General features: G+C 46.9%; 1 protein-coding gene across 8 annotated transcripts in view; it reads left to right on the top strand.

Annotated features, from left to right (window-relative positions):
- The window catches only part of Rgs8 (regulator of G protein signaling 8), a 37979-nt gene extending 17749 nt beyond the window's left edge, over positions 1-20230 (top strand). For all 8 annotated transcript variants that reach the window (XM_021722579.3, XM_021722577.3, XM_078022454.1 and 5 more), the window contains 2 exons: positions 13738-13904; positions 15205-20230. In XM_021722579.3, the coding sequence (XP_021578254.1) occupies positions 13738-13904; positions 15205-15387 (350 nt within the window). In that variant the 3' untranslated portion in view covers positions 15388-20230. The remainder of the gene's footprint in view (positions 1-13737; positions 13905-15204) is intronic.
- Positions 20231-25499: the final 5269 nt, after the last annotated feature.

Here is a 25499-nt window from a genome sequence, read left to right as displayed (position 1 = left end):
CTATGTTCCATCTGGATCTTGTTTATAAAATTAAATGACCTCTCTGCAGGTCATTGAAGAATCTTGGGCTCGGTATTTACTCAAGACAGAATTTGGACTTCTCTTGTTCTCTTTTGAGGGATGACTGCCTCAGCTGCATCGAGCCCCCAGTTTCTGACTAGAACACAGCCTCTGCTATCCCCCTTCCTCTCCCATTTCTTCTGTCCTTGTCTGTGGTATCTTTTATTTGCTGCAAAGACAGAGTTGTCCTGTTGTGGTGTGGGGATGGAGTTTGCTATCAGTCCAACTTTCCAGCTCTTTCTCTGTTTTCTTTCTGAGCAAGTCCAAAGTTGTTGGGCTTTGAAGTCCTAGAGTCATTAAATACCAGGAAGTTGTACAGCAGGGATGGGGAAGAAAAAAGGGGTGCTGTAAGATTTGGAAGGTCTCAAGCAGCATTTGGTGTTCCCCTTAAGTGTGCCATGTCAGTGACTGGTTTGGGAGCAGGGGTCTTTGGCTGTTGACTCCACCTAACTGGGGAACATGGTTTGTACAATTAAGTTAAAGGTGCTGGGTGGGAGTCAGACCTGTCCCCAATTCCAAGTCAGCTTGATTTAGGTGGGTGGTCTTGATGGAGTCCCTTGGTCTTCAGAAGATGTCTCTAGGAGTGATTTTTTTCTTTCCACTTGAAGAGTTTCCTCTGACTCTGCCCTTGATGCTTAATAAACTACTTTTGAATTGATTTTAAAATAAAATGCATAATCTAAGAATAAGCACATATTGTAACAAGTAATTTCGTGAGACAAATAGTCATTTTAGTATTCCATGGGTTGTACTTAGACAGGAAAATAAAGCAGCATAGATACAGCATACATACCATATGGCTAAACCCCACACAGCAAGCTTACGCCATGAATTTAGCGAGGTAACGGCATATGTATGATAACATTTAGGATTCGACAGTAATGCCTTTCTTTCTTTTTTTTAAAATGAGGCTATTCTGAAGATTTTTCTGGAGTTGAATTTGCCAAAACAAGTGTCACTACCAATTTATGCTGCCTTTTCTGGCTGGTTTTGATTCAAGGTCATCCTGAAGTTGGATTTCTATTTCCGCCTCACAATGAATTCACTTAGATCAGGTCCCTGAGGCTGTTTCCTCATTCTAAAATGGGGTTAGAAATACCTGCTTGCTACCTGTCACCTGCATATGAGAAACTTCATAAGTGAACAGATGCCTTTAGAGGATTCTGGGCTCTCTGTTCAAAGATGTGTATAAGGATAAGGTGGTAATTTTAAAAAATGATTTTTTAAAATTTATCAAATGTAAAATAAATTACGCCTGAGCATAAGGTTGCAAATTTTTGTAGTCAGTGATTAATATTAAGCCCTTATAGACAAGTTTACGGAGGTGAAATTAGGTGTTGGAAGCTTGGGGTGCATTTGTATTGTGGCAGTGGCAAAACCTGGAGATTTAAGAGGTTTAATTTTATTTGCTCAATTCAATGTCTCTTAATCTGAAGATACTTGTTTCTGTGTCTGTGAGAGATGCTTTTGTTTTCCAGGAATGCAAGGACACTTTTCCGAGATGGGGTTTGGCTAAGGAGTCTCAAGCTGACACCGATTTGCTTCTTTGTCAAATAACGACAGAAATGGGCTTTTTGAGCTTTGAAGTTCTATGATCTTTCTTGGAATCTGACTTTCTGTTTTTATCTCTGTTAGTTTGGAATAAAAAGCCAGTGGAATAAATGTCCTTGAGAAGAAAGGAGTCCTTGTTAAGAATCACTGGTAGAATCTCAAGCTTTTAGAACTTGAACTTGAATGTTTACCCCTCTGTGGGGCTACAGAGGAGTTCGAGGCCAGCTTACTTTGAAGGGTGTTGACAACTTTCTAAAAGTCTAATGAATTTGGGTTGAAGTTGTGACTCCATCAGGACTGATTAGCTTTTCCAAAGGGATTGTACATGTGCTAGTCCCTTAGGAGGGACAGCTTTGATGAGATGTGTGCAGAGCTTTCAATTAAGACAGAAAACATCCTAAGAAGTAGAAAGTAGAGTCCCCGAATGACTGAGCTCTAGAAAACATACATTAGTCTGGAACCCACTCCCTGGCAATTCTCCACACGTGGGCGGCTGTCCTCCCTAAGATTTTTATTCCATGAAAATCTGGATAATTATAGAACACCTTTGTTATCCCTCCTCTGCCTAGATGTTTTGGCCACTCATTTATTTTCTAAAGGAGGTGCTTAGTATTCATTATGTACAAAATCTATACTATGCAGCTGAGATAGGGCACAAAAATGAACAGGACACCGTTCATGCCTGGTGGAGAATGTAGCTGCCTGAGGAGACAGGCAGGCATACAAATAATACAAGAAAAAAATAGAGTGTGTGACCATATTGTAGGTGGCCTCGAGATTTCAAATGGAATCCTGACATTCATCGTCCCTCTTAAATTCTGTCTTGTCCATATATATTAGAAGTGTTGGAGCACAAGGACTGCTTTTAGTTTAGAGCATGGTTTCCAGTTCACTGGAGAACAGGTATTTGAACAATTAAATGAATAGCACTGACCGAGAGTCAAATCTATGTTCCTGATTTTGACCCAGCTCTGCTACTGGATAATTGGGTGCCCTTGATGGAGTACTATTTAGCCTCTTGAAAAATCTGTTACCTTGTGTTTACAGCTGGATCTAGTTCTACCCCTTCGTCCTGGGGTGTTCTGTAGCAAATGTGGGGGCTGGACAGTAACCAATCACCTACAGCAGGTGGTTTGACTCAGCGCTGCCTGCAGGCTTATGTAAAACTGCCTCAAAGCTGAAATGGCTCCAGCTACCAGAAGGGGGACCGAGGTGCCCCTGTTCCAGGCTTCTGCCCTCCTTGGCATAGTCCCTCCTTGGCAGAGCAGTTCATGGGCTCAAATCTCAGGCAAAAGGAAAGCAACTTTGCTATTTCTTAAGGTTTAGAATTAAAAAAAAAAATCTGGAAGGCAAATATTTGGAGTAGTTTTATTTCCAATCATATTTGTTTACAAATGCAATACAAAGAGGAAAGGCACCCAAGGAGGCCTGGGAGGTAACCACTAGCTAAGTGCTCATTTTTTTCTTTGTAACTGAACTTGAAATTGCTGATGGCTTCATTAACTAGGAAGGGTTTCTAATGTGTGTTAATTTGGCATCTTTTCCCACTAACAATCAGACTTGGTGTCTGTGAGTTGTGCACGTATTTGCCCCAAGGGGTATGTGTGTGTGTGTGTACAAGTGTGTATCTGTGCACACATACGAGCCCCCAGAGGTCTTTCTGCTTTGCAGCTCATACCCAGGAGAATGAAGCTTCCTCATTTGGGTGAGATCTTTACTGACAAGTTGCTAGAGGACAGGAACAAAATAATTTGTCTTCTGTTTTCATTCTTGATGCAGTTCAGGCATATGCTGTGATTTGTCCAGCTTCTCGAGGGACACGCTGTGTCGGAATAAATTCTCCCCTTCTCTCTCCATTCTTTTTGGTCTCACTCTTCCATTTCTCATTCCTTTTTTTTTTGTACAAATAATTGGACTCATTCTAGTTTTAAGGTACAGTGGTAGGCTGCATTTCTTACCCTTTTCTTTCACCTGACCCCACACCCGGGTGACCTACTGCCTCACTCTGGGCATTTGTTTGGAAGTTGGGCCTTGCTTCATCGTTTGCACAGAGCGTGGAGGGTCCATGCTGACCTGTCCCCATCTGGCCCAGGGCACACTAAGTTCAATAGGATAAGGTTTTGCATTTGTAGAGTGATCATTTATCTTTGAGAAAACGAGACCAATAAAGAAGCTTTGAGTTTCTAAAAATTAGCTCCCTTTGAGATAATGATTGAGATAAAAAAATATATATATAATGACTTGAAGTGGTCACACAGTCACCAAGCAGAGAACCTCAATCAAATAAACAAAGACCAAGTTATTGGCTCATTAAATTTCTTAAATTATTCATTTAAATGCCCTTTAAGTCTAGAACACACAGTTTCCATTCACTGCCCCGTTATATCCCTCTCTAAGCCAGAAGATTCTGGAACCATGTTATTCAAAGTGAGATGCAAGGAAGGTAGCACAGCCCCTGTCTGGAGCTTATGAGAAATGAGCATTTTGGATCCTGTTTCAGGATCCCCAGAATCAGAAACCCTGGGATGTTTTTTCTACCAGCCCCTTAGGAACGTCTGTGCACACTGGGGTACAGCAAGGGCTGTTCTCCAACACACTCAGGAAAACATGAGTCTGGAGCTTGCTGTTGGAGCAGGTGGCCCTGGCTTTCCAAGAAACGCACAAAATACTGTATCTTGTATTGCTGCTTTCTGCAGCTCTCAGGCTGTGTGGGCCTCTAACCATCCAGCATGTGGCACGGATTCCATGTAGGTAGGGAGGAGGGTCAACAGGACATCAACAAAGATGGCCTGTGTGTTTTCTGGAGAAACTGAGGCGGAGGGCGTGGAACAGATAACGTCTTTGCTTCCTTGCCACCATCTCCACGTTGTTGGGTATTTACTGGCACCCAGGAACGTTGCCCATCTAGCCTTTGTGGAAGGAGTGCCTGGGCTGTCCCAGGCCACTTACCAGGCTTGGTGGAAACGTCTGTATGGAAGCCACTGGACAAACTCCCTTACCCATTCTGTCTGACCAGCTGTGTGGCAAGTGAGTTCACATCTGCAAACCTCACTCTTCTCGTCTGTAAGAGGGGGACGGGAGGACTTGCCTAGTGTAGTCAGGAGCGTTCATTGTGACAGCTGTTGTGAAATGCTAAATATGACGACTTGCACACAGAGGAGTTCAATGAAAAGTAGCTGTTTTTATTATTTTTGTTAGAACATGACATTAAAAACATGCATTTTATAGATCCTCTATGCCCAAGATTGTACCAGCCTCCTAATCCCCTGGGCAGCTTGAGGCAGTGGATCGGGGATACTATCACTAGCGGGGCTTATTCAGGTTCTGTATCACCCACCCCATGGGCCCCTGAGCCTTTGGAATCCCCTCCTCATTCCTCCCTCTTTCTCCCATGAAAGCAAGGAAATTCTCCTAGGGATGTATTTTTTAAAAGCCCAGCAAGTGAATTTGATATGTTCCCTCTTTGAGAGTCTCTGCAGTATTCCCCCATCAAACCAATTTGAGAAAAATCCTGGATACTTAATTTTTGAAATCCTTTAGGCTATGGACGGGTGCACATGAGGTTTTATGTTACTTCTTTATTAAACGAGTCATTTGTGAATGCTATGCTTTCACCCAATTAGGGGTATGTCTATTTTTTCCCCCATTGATAGAAAATTCCTTGTCAGTTTCTTGCTGTAGTTGTAGATACCGTCTCTACCTTGTTTTTCTTGATGGCTTAGCTCAACTTCTGCTTGTGGATTGAGATAGAACATTGGAAGTGGGGTTGGAAGGCCCAGGATCTCGTTCCTCCTCTGCTCTCACATCCTAGGAGTAAGGTACATGCAGCCTTAGAGCATCCCTGTTTCTCTGTGTCCAACATAGAACATGATCAAGTCTTTCCTAGCACAAAGATTCTCACAGTTTTCTAGTCCTACTATGGTTAAAAATATGTCATCTTGCTATATAAATATACATTAACAAAGTACAGATCATTGAAGAAAATTACATTACTCATAAGACTGAAGTATAATTAGCATACCTATTACTTGCCAATAAATAACTGGCTGTAGTTGTTATCTCTCTACCTAAATCTTGCTTAGCTCCAGTTATTTGTTAAAAACCTTCATTTCATAAATAGCACAAAATAAACATTCTGCTCCCGATTGTATTTTCATCACAAATTTCAAATCAGTGGCATGGTTTCCAACCAAGGACAATTTGATTTCACCACTGGTGTATATGTCTTGTATTTTATAAATGTATTTTCTTTCAAAGTTTTATCCTCTGTCTGACCTTGGAACCTATTCACTGGGCTATTTTCTCTGATTGATCAGGAATACAAGAAGACTTTGATCTTTGGGGGAGAACTTTAATAAGCCTAGAGCTTAATTTTTTTTTTCCGCCCTGAGATCTTGTATTTTTCCAAGTCTGGGAAGGGAGCTAGGCTCCAGCCCACCCCTGAAGCCAGCTAACCAGGGCTGCTGGACCTTGAACTGTTACCTAAGCCACCCTGCCTGCTGCACCAGCTGCACTGCTCATTCATAGTGACCCAGTTTCTTTCCTTATGTAAGCACCCTGCATCAAAGAACTAGAGGGAGAGAGCCAGCCGCCGCAGCATGTGCAGCTCCGGTATGTTCTTGGAGTTTCTGTGGATGCTCAAGAGAATGGCGATATTCTGTCCACTCTTCCAGGACTCCTGGGCAAGCCCCTCTCTTCCTGCTACTGGACAGGCAACAATATAAAAATTTTGTGACCTTCCTAAAGTCTTGATTCCTTAGAGGGTCACCCAAAGAAAACCCAAATGAAATGAAATGCAGTGACTGAAAGACAGATTTCCCCCCACGCCCATTTCTTTCCCATTGTTTGAAGTGGCTCATCACCCACTGACCCCTTTAAATCACCAGACTGTATTTGGTATTGGGTGTGTTATGTTCTGCACTAGGCAAAACCAAAACACCACTGAAGCAACTGTCGCTAGCACGGATGGAGCGCTCTGTTCCACATTCTGCGTATTGTTGACCTGTACGACATAGCGCTCCTTGTACGACATAGCGCTCCCGAGGAGGTGCTGTTTGCAACTGCGTTTCACAGAAGAGGGAGCCCAGGCACAGAGAGGTCAAGCTTCTTGCTCAAGCTCACATTTAGCTGGTGTGCGTCAGAGCCAGGACACCATTCCAGGCAGAATGGCTTCTGGGGTTTGAGAAAAGTTGCTCTTTTCCGGTTCCCTGGGTCCAGTGTGCAGGGGGCACGGGCCCTGGCAGAGGAAGCGCAGTGAATGGTATTCACTGTGGCTACCAGTGTGGCCACCTTGAGTGATGCGGGAGGACACTGATGAGCTCAGAGATAAGCCAGCAGTTTATGGATAAGTAGAAGTCAAGGAGAGGGTCCTGGTGGGGAGCAGGGGAAAGATGAAAGGCAGTGGGGGGGATGGCACAGGACAGAAGCCAAGGGAGAGGTGCTGAGGAGTTAGCAGGAGGAGAGAGCACAATGCTTTCAGGGAGGCGGGGCAGTGGATGGAGGGGAGAAGTGACAAGGACGAGAGGAGCAAATCCCACCCGCTCTGGTCCTGTGCAATTTGTTTGCTAGGTTGCCTAAGCAGGAGGGGTGTGCATGTGGGGGTCAAGTGGTCTGTCCTGGAAGCCTGCTGCCGCCATCTGCTCCAGGCAGGAGGAGGGCTTTGAAGCAGTGGACGCCTCCTGTCCCTTCTCACTCCCACTGTTCCAGGCTACAGCGTATCTTTGCACAGTGACCTTCCACGGTGTGCCTTCCTCAGTGCTGGTCCTGGGAATGTGAAAAGGTAGGAGGAGGCCAGGGTTGAGAGGGGGTAGGAGGAAAAGTGTGGAGCAGAGGGCTGAGGGCAGGTGCAGTCTGCTGGGCCTTTGTGACCTCTGTCTATGGTGGCGTCTTGGCGGCAATCTGTTCTCTGCTGTTTCTCAAGATCCAGCCCTCCCCCTGCCCCCGGAAGGGCCTTCTAGAGCTGGGCCATTCTCTTTTCCTTCCTCATCCCTCAGCTCTGCCCTTGAAATTCCTGGCAACTTCCAAGTGCCGTATTATGCTTGGGTCCCCCTCCTGTTCCCTCTGACCCATCCTGGAAATGCTGGCCTCCAGTTGGGTTGAGATGGCCTGAAAGAGCATCCCTCAGTCCCTCGTCATAGGTGGAAAGACACCTGTCTGCTCTGGGCGGCGCCACAGCCCTTCAGGAAGATGCTTTGGTCTTTCTAAGGGTAAGAGTGGAGCTAGGGCTGGTGGTCAGCATTGTGGGGAAGAAGAGAGGGCAGGCAGGTTCCAGGTTCTCGGTGGCACCTCATGGCCTCAGATCTCACCACAGTGAAGGTGATGGCAGGTGTCCTCCTGCTGGAGAATCTCCAGGACTGTAGGCCAAATGCACATGGGTAGGGCTGCCGCATACATGTGTCCAGTGTGGTTGCCTAAGCAGGGTTACTGTCCTTCCTTCCTTTGGGACAGCCATATACTAACTATCAGAGGAGGGGCAGGTAGTGTGGCCTCTGAAGTCACACAGATGTGCACAATCCACTTCCCTCCTTTTTCTGGCCAGGTGACCATACACAATTCAACATTCCACATTCCACTTTCCTTTTTGTAAAACAAACTTCCCGAAGAGCTCACATTCACTGACAGCCTATAATGAATACTAGGCACTTTTGCATGGATGGCCTCGTTTGATCCTGACAGCAATCCAGGGGCAGCAAGTCCTGAGATTGTTCCCATTTTACAGATGAGAAGGCCTGGCTTTAAAATGTTAAGGTACTTTTCCAAGGTCACACAAGCTCTGTGCACTGACAGAGGCAGCTCTTGGGCCCCACCATCGTGCAGATCTGGACACTGGACCACTGACACACATGCAAATGCTGGCTTTGTAATTTGGTATCCTTGCCACTTTCTGTGGGACCTCAGGCAACTCCCTTCACTTCTCTAAGCTTTATTTTTCTCTCCTTTCAAATGGTGAAACATCAGGACCTCTGCTATGGATTTGCCACGAGGAGCAAGTGCCGTAGGGAGCATAAAACATTTGGTGTGGTGCCCAAAGGAATTACTCATAAAGTGCTCACTGTGATTGTTTTAAGCCTCTCTGATTTTTTAAACTCCTGATATCTATCTTTCCTTTTTCCCCCTCAACTTCCAGTTCCTAAATCTTGGCTGTTTTCAAGGTTCAAGTTTCATTTAGAGAGGGTGGTCCTTTCTCTGAGAGGTAGATAACACCCTCAAATTAAAAGTTCTTCCTCCCTCTTGGTGCATGGTAACCCTCCCTTTTAGCATCTGGGATTATTCAATTAATTATTTTATTATTTTAGTGTACTTTTTCAATTAATCATTTTAAATTATTACTAAATATCTCTTGCATTAGACTAGCCTGAAAGTTCTGTGAGGGGTGGCATTATATGATTTGTTAATGTCAGACACACAGTTCCAAAACCTAGCACGTGGATGTAGTCCAAATGGCAACCTCACCCCAAATTTATAAAGAGCAGGATTGTCCAGCTCCATGAATCTCAGATACATTCCTTTGTATTTTATATTCTGTCTTCATCTCCCATTCTCTTTTTCTTCACTTGTCGTTAAGAAGGACAAGTTCCTCTGCTTCTTGGTCCCTTTCCTGTAAAACTTGCCTTCTTTCCAAATAACCATTCTTCTCCTCTCCGATCTCTCCCTCCTTGCTCCCCCCCTCTGCTGGCAAACACATCTGGAAAGAGTTTGCTTTGGAGTGACGTGGAACCGGCTGGAAATCTTGGTTCTCCTCTTACCAATGGAGTAGTTGAGCAATTGAATCAACTTCTCTAAACTTTTGTTTCTTCCTGTGGAAAATGGGGGTGATGGTATCTATGGAACAGCGTTGTGAAAATAAACAGAGCTGGGGTTTTGTAAAATCCCAAGCTACCAATGATATAGAGTAAATAAATAAAGCCCCTACCCCAAACCCTAAATAAATAAGTAAGAAGAAAGACTCTGCCTCCCCTAACTCCTCCCTCCTTCCCCAGCTAACAGCAGACAACTCCTTCAATTCCCCACCTAATGCTAGAAACTTCTCTGCAGTCACACATGGCCTTTCCTCTTTCTCACCCTCATAATTCTGCTTTCAGACCTATTTCTTCCGCCTTCTTAGAGGTAGCATTTTTTTTTTAATTAACCTTTCTTTCCTTTAACCTCAATTCATCTTGCTCAAGAAAGCCTTTTCTGATCCGATCAACCTTTAAACAGACCTAAAGCTAACTTGATAAACAAACCAATAAGCAGCACAAGTCTTTTCCTGATGGCTCCCTCTCATCTGTGCTGGTTCATCTCTCTTCTTCCTTCTCAGCTCTTGCAAGAGACATCTGAATGGACGGTTTCCACTTCCTCCCTCTCAGTCACACTATCCTTACCACAGTATGACCAGGTCCCCGGCCCGCTGTGACTCGCATGGCTCTAACGCTCTGGGTAGCCCTAGACCCAGGGGCCACTCCTCGTCCTGGTAGTGATCTTTCCCTGGCCATCTGCAGGGCTCGTTCATGGGCCTCTTGGCGTAAGCCCATCCTAAAAATAAGCCCAATCATTTTTAGCCATTTGATTATTATCAAACACTGCTATTTCTAAAGTCTAATTACTCAAATGAACTTTCCTAATGCTAGCCTTTTTGCATGTGGTTCCCTCTTCCTGAGATTCTCTTCTCTATCTTCCCTTCCTTCTTTCTCTTAGCTTCCTTCTTAACTTCCTGTCTGAAATTAAAAGCTTGCTCCTTCTGTTGGTCTTCCTTCCTGCTTCAGCGCTGGCCCAGGTGCCCTTCCTAGGCCCTTTCTTAGCCCTAGGTACTTTCCCTATTGTATAACTTCTCACACTTTGTCATGTTGCCATAATTATGTTTTGTTGGCTCAAACTGCCCTTTGATGGCAAGCGTATATAGGACACCCTGCTGCTGTGTATGCTTTTAGCACTTAGCAGAAGGCCAGTTCATCTGAGGGTGAATGAATAAATAAATCCACGAGAATGGCATCCTTACCACATGGAATCCGGGTTAGTATACCTTAAGGTGTTTTTGTTTTGTTATGTTTTGGTACCAGAGATTGAACCCAGGGGAGCTTAACCACTGAGCCACATCCCCAGCCACTTTATTTTTTATTTTAACAGAGTCTTGCTAAGTTGCTTAGGGCCTTGATAAGTTGCTGAGCCTGGCTTTGAACTTGGGAGTCCTCCTGCCTCAGACTCCCAAGCCGCTGAGGTTACAGGCATGGTGTTTACCTTAAATTTAATGCTGCATGTTATTGGTTGTGTGAAATCAGGCCAGCTGCTTCTCTCAGTATCAACTTCCTCCTCTGTAAAATGAGAAGAAGGACGGTAACTCTCTTGGGGGGTGCACTTTGCAGGTGTTATTTCTTTTAATCCACACAAGGCCCACCAAAGCTGAGACCTGGTTTAGAAGAGTCTGTTTGAACCTTGTCTGGCCTAGGGCCGGACAGAGCTTCCTTAGCAGGGATAAGCATGGTATTCCACCAATACCATGGAGGAAGGCAGCAAGGGAATTTCCCTTCCTTATCTTTAACTACAGTCAACTTGCTCAAAAACACCTGTTTTTATTTGGTGAAAAACAAAATAAAAACCAACACAAATTCTCCCATTCAGGGATCAAAAACAATAGACTCGTGAGTCCCTTTCCAGTTCTTCTTCTAGGTGAACACATAGGCTCAGAGGCCCTTCTGACTCCCCTTTCCTTCCTACTCTCCGACCTCAGTGGGAACTGTGTAGAGACAGATACTAGGCCCACGAGCTCCCTCAGAGGTGGATTCTGAGCAAATTGGCCTCACAGAGTCAGGTGCTGGTGACCAGAGGTGGAAGGAAGGATCAGGAAAGACTGGTCAGTGGGTACTCAGCTGTAGCTGGATAGGAGCAAGAATTTCTGGGGTGTTATTGCATGCATGATAGCATGACTACACAGGACAGTAAAGTATACTGTACATTTTAAAAAGTTAAAAGAAAGAATTTTGAAAGTTTTTACTGTCAAGAAATGATAAATGTTTCAGGAGTTTAACCTGATTTAAACATTACACAATCTATCCATGCTTGAAACATTACATTACCCTACTAATATGTACGATTTTTATATTTTTATGTACCAATTAAAAATAAGTTTACTTAACAAAAAACAAGCCTGGAAAGAAAAGATGGAAGCAGGTGGACAGACCTCTGGCCTAGGGGCCCCAGGTCTTCTCAGGTCCTCTGTGGTCACTGCTCAGAGTCCTTCCATGCTGAACCGGAGGGCAATGGATGTCCTTGGAAGGCTGGTCCAGGCAGCGGAGACCTTCTGGAAGGCATGCTTGCTCTCAGGCCCAAGTTTACTCTGCCGCCTCTGGAAACTCCTGAATCTCCACCATGGGAAATTTGGAGAGGCCCCAGTGTGGGAGGGGTATCAAAGAAAGCATCTATGAGAGATTTAATGGGAAGTAATTTTATGATTTGTTCTCTGATATATCCAGAGACCTTGGTCAGTGCTTTTCACATTAATAACTTAAAAACTACACTTGAATCGAGTGCATGATTCTCAGGCCATCTCTGCCTAAATGTTGCCATGTTACTGTTCTGTGGTTGCTGGGATTCCCAATGTATCATGGATTCCTACTTCCCTTCTAGAGTTTTGACCTGGTGGGAGGTGCCCTGAGTAGACTTCTCATTTTAGCCTAAACCATGCTTTTACTTCCATCCTGCTGCTGGGATGTAACCCTACACTATACCCTACTGTCCCCTCTCCCCATGGCTCAGAGTCTGGCGACCATGTGCTCTGGGTGTCATCTGTGATGGTCTTGGTTTATGCAGATTGTCCCCACGTCATTAACACGACGTCCTTCACTTGCAGAGATGTCCAGGTGTGGGTGGTAAATTAACCAGTCACCCTACTTTTCTAAAACACGTTCAATTCAGATCTCCAAACTCAAATCTCTTTGTGATTTAAAGCTTGGCTTTTGGGAGCCCCATGAAAAACCCTCGTCTTTCTCAAGTCCCTGGTTCTTGCGATGCCAAGTCTTGGCTTTTATGACTGTTCCAATGTGGACGTCAGAACGTCTGTTCTGAAAGACAAAAAACACACAATGATTTTTTTTTTTATTAGGAGAAATAAAAATGTATCAAAAAAATAAAAAAACCAAACATTTAAATATATCAGCTGCCTGATGCCGACAACCTATTCAATGATCCTAGCCGACACCCTGACCTGGTGCCTATCCTTCTTTATTTGGGGTTGTATCTGCTCCTCTTCTGAGGACAGTGTATGGAAAGCTGTAGCTGTTCCTGGATTAGAGGGGAGCCTTAAGGGTTAAAATAATTCATGATAAAAATATTTAGAATAAAAACATTTAACTGAAAGCACAGGGTGTAAATGAATGTCATTTTCCTCCTGGACCTGATGTGGTGACCCTGATCACCTTGTGCCGATGGAAAGCTCTGCTTGGCAATGTGCATGACACTGATTAATAAGAATGAAAGGGGAGGATAATTGCTAAATTATTTGGTAGGAAAATTATGATCTACCTCAATTAAAACATAATTTGATAGGCAAATCTTAAGTAAAGAATATATGGAATAAAACATCAAAAAAAACAGGACCTCAAAGGTCCTAAAAGAGGCTGGGGATGGGGTCCATGCAGCAGGATGGCATTACCAACTGAATTTTGGTAGGGGTTTACTCAGATATTCTTCTGGTCACTGACTGGCTCTGAGACACACATGTTCGCCTCTAGTTGGTCTTGCCGCAGATCGTGTGTTTTCTCGGGGTATTGACTTGGATTAGAGTAGAGTATGGAATGCCTATATTACCTTGGCCTAATTAGCAACCAGCAGCCCCAGGGACCACCGACCCTGCATTAGGGAATGGGTCATAAGCCCTGAGGGATGATTAGATGCAGCCAGGCCTCCCCATGTTTATGATTATGGCTTTTTGAACATTCCTCCCTGGTATCGCTCTGATCCTTGGACGAGAAGCACAGTTTGCTCTCAGGGTTCCTGTGTGTCTAAGAGAAAGCAGTCGTCAAGGGGGTGTGGCATCGGTGAGCTTGGACCCTTAGGGGCACCCTCACATCCTTACTACCTCTCTATCTTCCCTGGTTCTTGGACTTAGGTTTGTCCTATCTCTTTTCTCTCCGTCTCCCCCCGCTTCCTTAGATGGGGTGGCCGCCTTCCGCGCCTTCCTGAAGACGGAGTTCAGCGAGGAGAACCTGGAGTTCTGGCTGGCCTGCGAGGAGTTCAAGAAGACCAGGTCGACCGCCAAGCTGGTCTCCAAGGCCCACAGGATCTTTGAGGAGTTTGTGGATGTGCAGGCTCCACGGGAGGTGTGTTGGCCAGGGCACCCACCTTGTCAGACCTCTGTCCATGGCTCCTGGCCCACATCTCTCTCCTCGGAGAGGGTTTGATGAGGACTTTCTTCTACTGAACTGAGCCTCATTCCTCTGGTGACTCTCAATGAAAAGGGATTATTTTTTAGGAGCAGAAGCTGTCTCTGATACCTATGCTATCAGGAACTGTGTTGCTGTAGGGATTTTGCAAGAGTAGGTGCCACTGAGTCCATGTTTGTTGGTTATCCTACTGCGAGACAGCAGAGTTGAATGGAATAAGATCTGCTTTGGGATTTGGTTCCAATCTCAGCTCCAGCACTAATTAGCTGTGTGATCTTGATCAATTTACTCAAATCTCTCTGAGTCTCATTTTCCTCAGTGTAAAAGGGAATAATATCACCTGTCTTTCAAGATTACTCTGTTAGAGATAAAGTACCTATTCAATATTTGCCACTGCTCATTAATGAACATTTAGAGTTATTTATATATATTTTTTAAATATTTATTTTTTAGTTGTAGCTGGGCATAGTACCTTCATTTTATTCATATATTTTTATGTGGTGCTGAGGATTGAACCTAGGGTCTCCCATGTGTGAGATGAGCACTCTACTGCTGAGCCACAATCCCAGCCCTTATATATATATTTTTTTTATAATTATGTATAATGAGGTGAATTTCTGTGAAATGCCATTCTGAGTTATCCTGCAGAATTTCACTTGGGAGAGTTTTAACTGAATAAAATACTTGTTATGAGTGCAGGAGTGCTGCATATGTGGAGCTCTTCAATTATGTATTGGCTGGGGAGTGCATGAGGTCTTCACCAGGTGAGTAGGATGCTAGAGGATCCTTATAATGCTGATTGGAATAGAGCCGTACATTCTGACCAGGGTCTTTCTCTACAGAGCACTAGTTACGGAAGTGCAGTGGGGAAAGCTTACTTCAGGGACCCTGCATTAACACTTGGCTTGAATCTAACCCTTTCCTGAAATCAAGATGTTTGAATTAGGAGTAAATTGATTTGGGGTTTTAAAATTTGACTCCGTTCCTAACTTTTCCTTCTACTTGAGGCAAGCTTCGCGGTCTCTCTTTTCTTCAGTGTCCTTATTTACAAATCGAAACTAAGAATAGCTGGTCTTCAGATGGCACAGGATTCCTGCTGTGATCCTCAGAGATGAGATCCATGATGGCAGCTTAAAAAGCCTATATCACCTTAAAGATATGAGATGCTGTCATTAGTGATAATCCCATGGCTTGGCCCTTGGGGGTTTGTGAACTTGCTCTCTGTTTGTGTCTCTAGGTAAACATCGACTTCCAGACTCGAGAAGCCACAAGGAAGAACATGCAAGAGCCGTCCCTGACTTGCTTTGACCAGGCCCAGGGAAAAGTACACAGCCTCATGGAGAAAGACTCTTACCCTAGGTTCCTGAGGTCCAAAATGTACTTAGATCTGCTGTCCCAAAGCCAGAGGAGGCTCAGTTAGACCTCAGACGGGGACTCTTGGAAATCACTGGCCTTCCCCTCCCCTCGCTGCCAAGACCGTAATCTAATGTGAATTGTCATGGATGTTCCAAGGCAGTGGCATTTGGGGGTGGGAGGCTGGGGGTGAGGAGGGAACGAAGGGCCATTCCAAAGTGTGACCCAGCTGCCGGAGCTTGGACTCTTCCATTTACCCACGTTTGTGTTTGGTTAGTGGTAGCACCCTGCCGCTGTCACCCTTCTCTGGGTCAGCAACTTGCCCTTTATAATGCCTTGGGTCATCTCCACTGAGAAGGCAGATCCGCTGTGCTAGGCTAATCTGTAAATAGAGCAAATGCAGTTTCCACCACCTCCACACCCTCTACAGTTAGGATTCCTGACTCTCCACTTGTCCCAGACCCTGGGAGGAGTAGCTAGAAGATTTGGCCTCTCGCTTGGGATTTGCTGTCACAACATAGTGGCCAGCCTAGGGTGCTGGGACCTCACAGCTTAGGAGAGAGATCTCTGCAGAATCCAGTTTTTTTTTTTTTTAGGATTGTCATATGGAGTCCCAGGTTTCTAGCACATCGACAGGTGACCTCTGGGAGAGGGTAAACTCCGCGGAGTTGGCTCTTCCTTCCATTTCCATCGGACCAGTGTGAGAATCTGTGATCACTGCCCATCTTGGCCTAGGAAATTTGTAAGACTTCCTTACTCTTGCATTTCCAGAAAGGGTCTTGGGAGATTTCCTTCGGAACTTCTGAGTGAAGTTGTCATTAAGAAAGACACAGCTTGAGAATCTTCCTCAGTTCTACCAAGAACTTTTCCAGAAGCAGAATGACCAGGGAATGTAGCACCCGTAGAATTTTGTGTCTGTTGCTTAATGCATTCTCTGTCCTCGCCTCCCTGTGGCATCACACATCACCGATCTTTTAGGATGACAGAGAGCTTGGCAAAAGGAGGTGAATCCCATAGCATGACAGCTCTCCCAGTGCCTAATATTTTCCCTGTCTCTCCACGTCCCCCTTCCATGCAGGCTATGTAATCATGATGGGGGAGAATGGGAAATTGGACCGGAACTCCTTGTAGCTTGCTTCCTGGGAACATGCTTTCTTAGAAAGATCCTTCTCTTGGCTACTAGGAAACAACTTTCTTCTTGGTCTCTGGTCTTTGGGATTAAATTTTAAATAGGTGTGGCTAAGGAGATCACTGTGAACACCTGGCTGTGGAGACCTTCCAACCAAGCTATCATGGTACCCTGGGGCTACTGTTGGAAATGTGTCAGGAAATGCTTCCTTGGAGGATGAATGAGCAACACAGAACCTTCTTAGCTGCCCAGGAAAAAGCTGACTTTGCTGCAAGAGCAGTGTCAAGGGAATGAATCCTCAGCAGAACGATCAGAAGGTGAAAGAAGATCCTGGAAGACGCTCGTATCCAGGGGGAACTGACTCACCAAGAATGTGGTGGAGGTGCTACTGGGATAACTTATGACCAATGGATTTGGATTCATTTCAGATCTACAAACATTTTGGCGCGGCTGACAGTGGATTTGCACATGATTACACACACACTCTGGAGTACAGGGATGGAGAACTGGTGGATGGAGCACTCTTCTTTTGTGGGGTGCTAGGTTATTTTAGATTATACTGGGGTTCCAGGGTTTGCATTCCTGTCCGGTAACTTTGAGAATCACTCCCTTCCTTAATACCAACCACAAAAGGCCAAGAAGGCCCTTGAATCCCACTAGTGGTAGTGCCTGCTGCTGTGCCATGGCACCTTGTCATCTGTAAGTGGGGGTCGGCAAGTCTATGTGAACTTCAGGAGAGAGAGGACAATTGCTTCCTAGGCTTCACACTGAAGAGACCTGTGGAAGTTCACGTTCAAAAACTCCAAAGCCTCACATTGTATTCCCAAATAGATCAGATCGTATCTCCCCACCATGGTCAAAAACAATCCTTAGCTAAAGCTGCCAGAATTAACTTAATGATCAATTCTCTAACAGGGTATTCTGAACATTGTTTACATATGAAAAGTGCATCTGCTGCCAACTCTACTGTCGAAGATGAGGTGCATATAAATTGGGACTGCACAGAGATGTGGAGATGTGAAATGTCCTAGGAGAGCCTTTCCACCACTTCCACCATCCCAAGGAGAAAGTTCTAAACAAGAATGTTGTGTGGCCACCTCAACTGGGGCCTGGAGTCCTTGCCAAGTTCTGGTGGCACGAGGGCTGCGGATGGTGGTATCATGGCGCCCTGGTGACTCCCTCCCACCGTGGGAGGTGTGAAAAACCATGCTTGGGTGTCTTGAATTTTGCAGCTAGACAAGGGCCTGTGGGTGTGTGTCCATGCATATAGTAACATGATAGATCTATTTATGGTTCTCCTGTGGAGCGTCTCTGTGTGTATAATAATGTGAACACTGGAGTAGTCCATTGCAGTCATGATCTTTCTGTGAGGGTGGCTTCCCTCACACCCTATAGCCCCTGATTCCCACAGAAGGCTCAGAGCGCTCTGCTCTGATGCCCACTTTTAGGCACTTTGGTCATGCCAACCTAGATTTTGGTCTGCGATGAAAGAGAAATGTTTACAACATCTAGAGCAATATTCAAGCATACCTCATCCCTGACCTTCCATGTCACCAGTCCTGTCCCTCTCTCCCATTTCCTCTTCCATGAGCCTCATCCACCTCATAGTCCGGCATCCCAGGTGCCAGTTCCATTGATCGTCTTCCTTTGCTCCTCATGCCAGGCTTGTGTGGATGGCCATCTTCTAGACTCAAGGGTTGGTCTGGTCCTGGAACCTGTGAAGGCTCAAGGCAAGCTTGAGAAGCAGGCTGGGTAGTGCTGGGGCTTTGAGATCTGCTCTCCATCTCTGAGTGGTCTTTTGGTCTCATTGGAGTGCTAACCTGTTTTGCAGCTTGTGGTGGTGGACTGTGTAGAATAGAGTCATCGACAACCATTCGCAACCCCGGGCACCACTGGGGTGAGGAGGGATCCTCTGATCAGTGCTCTTTTTAAACTTGAGCATGCACAGGAATCACCTCAAAGGCCTGTTATGAATGCTGATTCCCAGGTTCCACACCCAATGGTGTTGAGCTTATAGAACGGGGAGAGTGGGGCCAGAAATCCGCACTTTTCATCAGCTCCCGTGTGTGTAGTGACCTGTGGACTCTGAATAAAGATGGTCGAACACAGTGGCTTTCAAGCTTGGTTGCTCATTAGACTTACCTGGAGAGCATTAAAAACCTGGTAGACCAGGACCCACTCCAGAAGAGCTACATCGGAGCTCCACAGGTGGCTCAGGTGTGCAGAGGGGGTCAGGAAGCACTGGCCTGAGGAGTCAGGGGGACACAGCTGAGGGTGAAACAGCTGCCGGGCCGAGAGGACTGGAGGCCACCCAGATGCAAAAAGCACAATGACCAGGAAACCTGGCAGCTCTGCGTGGGACTCCTGGGGTAGCTGCCTTTACCCTCCCAGTCTGACTCACTCCTTTGAGGTCAAAGTGCTGTGGCCAAGCACACGCGTGGTTTGGCAGTCAGTGTGCCCGGCTGGGAGCTGAAGGGGACCTTGATCAAGACATGCCTCCCCACGCCTTCTGAGTCTCGTCGGCCTCCTGGGCCTGGTCCCCTGTTTGTTTCCCCATGCTCTGTGTTTCGCCGTTTCATGTCAGGCTGTGCCTCTGTACCCGAGGCCATGCAATAGGGTAGTTGGAACTCAGGTAGTGCGTGCCGAGTGTCGTGGTAGTGACAGTAGTAGTAGTAACATAAACGACTTCCCAATTTTTCAGTGGAGGGTGTCACATCCTGGGGAGTATCAAGATCTGGGAAGCTTTTCCAAGATCTCAGGGGGTTTGGTCTTTGTTCCAAGCCCTCTGCTTTCCCTCTTGGTCCCAGGTTGGATGGGCAGCTGGGAAGCTGCTAGCTAGTTGACTCTCTGGTGCTCTCTCCAGAACTTGCTGCTCCGATAAACCAAAGCTGTGAAGGCATCCTGCCCAGATTGCAGGGCCAGCCGCCGGGTGCAGGCCCTGGGCACTGATCTGCAGTGGGGCTGATGGGGCCTGTGACCCTAAGCCCAGGACAATAGAGAAACTCGGTGTGTTGTGAGGGGAAGGCATGAGCCTGTTGTGCGGAGAGTTTGGGAAGGATGGGATGGGAAGACTGAAGAGGAAGGAGCAGGCAGGAGAGACAAGCTACGGATGTGGCGCCTGCTCCTCCATGTCCCAGAGGGAAAGGTGACAAGGGGCACATTCAGAGGCAGGACGGCCTCCCGCCAACAAGACTGCCCACTTCTGAGCCAGGCAGAGGAACCCTGGTTTCCCATCCTCAGCCTTGAATCTGCCAAGGGTCAGCCCTTTCAAAACCTGTACCCTCTGGGTTAAAACAAGAAAGGTGGCAAAGTCACTTCTGGCACCGAGAGCCTGTGCCACCATGCCACTTGGCATGAGACTGTGGAGGAAGAAGCCAAGAGCAAAGATGTCTTCCTGTCCCTGTGGCCGCTCAGGACTCCCACAATGCTCTGGGCCATGATGGGAGACTTCAGCACGGGGCCACTAGCCTTCCCGGGTTCGGGGTCTGGGTCTTTTCAAATAACTGTTCCTTTCTTGATTCTTACTCCCTTTGGACCCTTTTGCTCTCTCCCCTCTGCCAGGTGCGGAAAAGGTGGCTGGGCTCCGTGTGCACTCTAACTGCGGTAGCATTAGCTGGTCACTGGCCAGCACAACAGATTTGTAGACGCTCATCGCCATATAAACCGCTTGGCTGATGGAGTCCTCATTGAGTTGTTTCATTGCCATGTAAAGTGGAATAATGTCATTCACCTTTACTATCAACAAGGCTGTGAGAACATAATAAACAGAACCTGAACAAGCTGCCCGTTGCTCTCTGCCCACATTTCTGGTCGGCTGATTCTTTATGAGGAGACTCTTCACAGAACACGTGGACTCCCCAGGGGAAGCACGTGGCCTTGCTCTGCAGAGGAGAGGCTGGCACGGGGCTGGCCACCAGGAAGAGCAGAGATGTGGGTGGAAAGGGGAGGTGAATGGTCTGGGATGAGCGTGGGGGTGGAGAGTAGCTTTGGGTTATAAGAGTGGCTTTGAAACTGTGAAGTGCTATACAAATGCCAGGTGTTATTTTTATTTGTACCACCTACTGTTTGGATAGGCAGGGAGAGAAAAGGCTGGGGATGGTTTATGTATTTGTTTAGCTGGAGCAACCTGAAAATGGAGCGAGTTGGTCTATGGCTGCACCTCACTTTATACATTTGACAAGCCTCTGAAAGCTGCCATCAGCCTTCAAATCTTTGACTATTTGGTGATAAGGTCCCATGGAGTGGACCAAAGGAGAATATGCCACAGCATCTACTGGCATAAAGCTCATTATTCAGGTGGGGTGATAAGGTAGAAATACAAAATTTTAATCATCCAAATAATTTAAAACAAAACCAGAGAAGGTCCATCTCTAAGGGAAACTTACTTTCTTTCTTTCTTTTTTTTTTGGTACTGGGAATTAAACTTGAGGTTGCTTAACCACTGAGCCACATCCCCAGCCTTATTTTGTATTTTATTTAGAGACAGAGTCTCACTGAGTTGCTGAGCACTTGGCTTTTTCTGAGGCTGGCTTTGAACTCCTGATCTTCCTGCTTCAGCCTCCCGAGCTGCAGGGATTACAGGCGTGCACCAATCACCATGCCTGGCTGGAAACTTTTTTCCAAGGTGAATCCTTTGGATTCAACGAAAAGCTTTTGATACACAATTGATAATCCCCAAATTCCATTCCCCCCACATAGCTTTATTGAGGCAAAATCAAAGTACAATAAAATGTACATATTTGAAGTATGCAATTTGATCAGTCCATATTCCAGTTTTGCAGACGGGTTCATGCATGGTGGCAGGGGGTGCTGCTGCAAGCAGGAGGCCACCATTGGGAAGGGGGAAGTGGCTGGTTTCTCTCTTTCCAACTTGGCTTTTCTACTCCTTCTATCCCTATTGCCACCTGGGGTTTCTCACCCCACTTTTGGGGCAGGAGTGGAGGGGAGGGTGCAGGTGCCTGGTGTAGATGTCATCTGGGATAGGCTGTGGACTCCCTGGACCAGGAGTGCTCTGGTGGATCCTACTGCTGTCTCCTGGGAACCCCCCCTTTGCAGTACCCCCCAGGAGGGCCAACATTCCCACTCTGGTGGTGGCTTGCTCCGTCCTGGACAGTGCTCCAGCTCCTCTGGGAGACAGTCTGTTTGCTCCTGCAGTCTGTCCTCTTGGACAGGTCCTGAGATGAACCCATACCAGGCTTTCTCTTGGGACTCCCCCCCACCCAACACACAAACTGCTGTCCCATTAGGCACATTTAGGTTTTATGGGCCTCTGGGAGTTATAAGACAATAGCTCTCCCCGTTTGCTGTGCAGCCAGGGCCCCCAACAAGCCCACTACTCTCATAACTGGAATCAGATACCCTTCGCCTGGTCCTCAGGCATCAGGGGCACATGCCAGGCTCTCCAAGGACCCTGTGGAACTTGTTCCCATGGGAATGAGGCAGGAGGCGGGCAACCTCCCCTCCTCCTCCCAGGCAGGTGGGGCACACAGCATATGATCAGCTCTCTCCACAAACCTTCCCAAATTCTCTCCAGCCCCTGGTCTTATCCCCTATGGATCAGGTTTTCCGTGCCCTCTTCCTGGTTCTTCACTCCCTCCCTAGACTATTGGCTTGGTCTGGAACCCGCTCTGGTATTTTAGCTCTCTCTCCTAGGCCCTGACAGAGAGCTTATACACACATAGCACAATGCCTGGCCTCTCACTGACACACAGTATTCATGGAGAAAACGAGTCATGACTCTTCATCAATCAAGGGAGAGCCATGGCCAGAGGCAAAAGAAGTAATGGAGATAACCCCCTTCTTCTTAGCTGGGTTCTGCTTAGTCTGTTTGAGCTGTTATGACAAAGCACCAGAGGCTGTGGCTTATAAACAACAGAAGTCTATTTACTACAATTCTGGGGGCTGGAAACCCGAGACCAGGGTGCCCACATGATGGGACTCTGATGAGGGCCCTCTTCTGCTTGGTGGACTCCATCTTCTCACTGCACCCTCACAGTGGAAGGAGAGCAAGCTGGCTCTTTGGGTTCTTCTTATAAAAGACACTGATGCCATTCCTGAGGGCTTAACCCTCAGGACCAGGTTGCCTCCCATAGGCCCCACTCCTAAATACCATCACATCAGAATTAGGCCTTCAACACGTGACTCTTTTGAAGGGAGCATAAACATTTGGTTCATTGCAGGCTCTGCCTTGGTCCTCTGTTCAGCAGATAGAAGACAAGCCCCCGAAGGCCTGAGGGATGTATTGTAGGTGCCACCTTCAATGTCCATAGCTCTCTCCATAGCACAGAGGGGATTCTGAGCCCACCCTCAGGTCATAGTGCCCAGCTAGGCCAACAGAAAAGCCACACACCGTAGAGGACTGCCTTTGCCCCGGCTCCGTAGATGCTCTTCCTGATAATTTGAGTTCTAATACTAAACTGTCTGGGTTGGAATCCTACAAGTTGTGTGGACCTGGGGAAGTTCTCTGTGCCTCAGTTTCTTATCTATCTAAAACAATAATAATAGAGCCACTGCTTTGACCATTGTGAACCTTGAGTAGGCCGACCTGGGAAGCATGTGGCACGTGGTGGGCACATGACATGTGCAAAGTGGCATCTTTTATCACACTGAGATCCCCAGAAGTCAACCAGCACCTCTGTCTATAGCTTGCTTGCTTGCTTCTTGGTTGAGTGCAAAAGAAACCCACTGAGAGCAAATGATATTTCAGGATCAAGGTCTCAGCACTGCCTGGCAGATGCTAAACTTCCCGAGGGCAGGGCCAGGGTCTGTCTTGCTTACTGCTCTGGACCCTAAAAATTCATTGAAAGAATACTGAGTCCACAATGGAGTCAATGAACCCACTGAATCCACAGATCCAATGGGTGTTCCTTGGGGAAGCAGATGTGCTCAGGGTACCTCTTAGAGATCAGTTACTTCGATAGATTAGGAGCAAAGAAAGAAATCTCACCCGGGGCCCTCAAAGAAATCATACAGCTCTGACAAGGACTTCCTGCTTGACCAGCACTAGCACTGGGCAAATAAGTGGTAGCAAAGGTAAGCAGTAAGCAGCTGCATGTGCACAAGCAGGAAAACTAGTAGGTGACACTCTGGAGCCAGGAACTTTGCAGAGCAAAGTGATCCGTTTATGAGGCTGTGCATTAGCCAGACTGGCTGCTAAAGCCAGAGAGTGCAGACTGGGCAGCCTGAACAGCTGAGCTCCCTGTCGCACAGTTCTGGAGGCTGAAAGTCCAAGAACAAGGTGCTGGTCAAGTTGGTTCCTTCTGAGACCTCTCTCCTTGGCTTGCAGATGGCCGCCTTCTTCTTGTGTCTTCACCTGTTCTTTCTGCTGTGTCCTCAGGCTTTTAGTGTCCCTTCCTCTTCTTCTAAGGACACTGATCAGTCATGTTGGATTAAAGCCTTGCCCTGAACAGCTTCATCTTAACCTAATCTCATCTTCAGAGATCCTTTCCCTCAACTCTGAGGTACTAGGGATTAGGACTCAACACGTGGATTTCAGGAGGATGCAATTCAGCTCCATACAGGAGGCTGTTATCAACCAAAGAGGAGGCTGAAGCACAGAGAGGTTAAGGTACACCCACGTTCAGACAAGGTGCAGGTGGCAGAATGGACATTAGAACCCTGGTGTTGTAAATCCAGAGCCGGCCTCCTGACAGCCGGCTGCTGTGGACCAGAAGGTTCTGGAAAGGACAGGGTGGGTGGAGGAGGCATGGGGATGTAGCTGGTGGTGGAGGAGTTTGGAGGTGCTGGAGCTAAAGTGCTCATAGGAGAGGAGGGGTGAGCACACACCATTGCCGGCTGCTAGGGGTGAGGGTTAGAGTAGAATGGGAATCAGTTTTCTGATTTGGGTTTACTCGGGAGACTGGCCTCCTGGAGAGGCTGGTGGAAGATGGGGGTGGCTGAAGACATGCTGGGAAGCCCACTTGAAGTTGGATTGGTGAATTATGTGCCAGGCTGTTCCCTGGCAGTTTGTTTTGTTTCGGTCCTGCCCTGTGTCCTCTCTCCATTAGAACGTATCTGCTGCTGTCTCCCACAACACAGGGAGACCAGCATCCTCACAGTATGCTGTTCTTCCTGGGGAGGCTGAGTCACAACCTGGGACAAAGGTTGGCTCCATCTGTTGTATCTGCCACGGGTGAGCACATCTGCTAGGTGCAGGCTCCAGCCTCATCCTTCCCCAGGAGGGAGAGGCAACCCCATCCCTCAGCGGCTAATTCCAGCCTAGTCAGCACCCACAGGGGCCTGGGATCTCTCTAGAGCCACGTGATGGGGTAGCACATGGGATCTGGATGCGAACAGGCCAGAGATGGAATGTTGACACGGACAGCGTGCTCACTCTGTGAGATCAGAGGAAGGCACTAAAGAGAGTGATAAGACCTATATTTCTGGGCATGGTTCTTTTAAGGATTAGAGATGATTTTTGCAAAGTATCTGGGGCAGGACCTGGTATTGTAGAGGTGCTCAAAAAACCATAGCTGTAAGCTTTGGAGGTCCCGGTCCTGATGTACAGCCATCTCAGCACTAGGCGCCTCAATTTTGTCTGGGGTCTGATCCTTCCCAGGAAGTTGGCAATAGAAGTTCTACCTAGGTGAGTGCACATAGGCCGTACCTGAGCAAAAACAGGACCTCTGTGAGCTGAGACCAAGACAGGGGGCCTTTCATTCAGGATGGTGCTCTACCCTGGCCAGGGCATTAGTGCTATTCCTTAGGTGGCCTGTGAGCTAAATATAACAGGGATCACTCATGGGTCACACAGCTAGCTCTTCAATGCAGCACCAAAACACAAACAGATAATCTGGATGTTTGAGTTGGCAGAAATCCTTGAGGCAAATCAACTGATCAGGTGCATTGGGTGTGCTCTTCTCTAACTTATCCCGGTATCACCTTTGACCTGCAGATGTTGGAGAAACACAGGAAGTGGTGACGTGGACCTTCGGAGACTAGGTGAGACAGTGAAAGCAGCTCCAAGATGGACTGAAGTGGAAGGCAGAATAGCTCTATGTAGGTTTGTGGGAATGTCAAGGGGAATGATTTTAATCATATGTTCTAAAAAT

The sequence above is a fragment of the Ictidomys tridecemlineatus genome, chromosome 10 (assembly GCF_052094955.1).
Source record: "Ictidomys tridecemlineatus isolate mIctTri1 chromosome 10, mIctTri1.hap1, whole genome shotgun sequence".
NCBI classification, from domain to species: Eukaryota; Metazoa; Chordata; class Mammalia; order Rodentia; family Sciuridae; genus Ictidomys; species Ictidomys tridecemlineatus.
The sequence above is the reverse complement of the archived record's forward strand: the minus strand, read 5'-3'. Positions and strand labels throughout refer to the sequence as shown.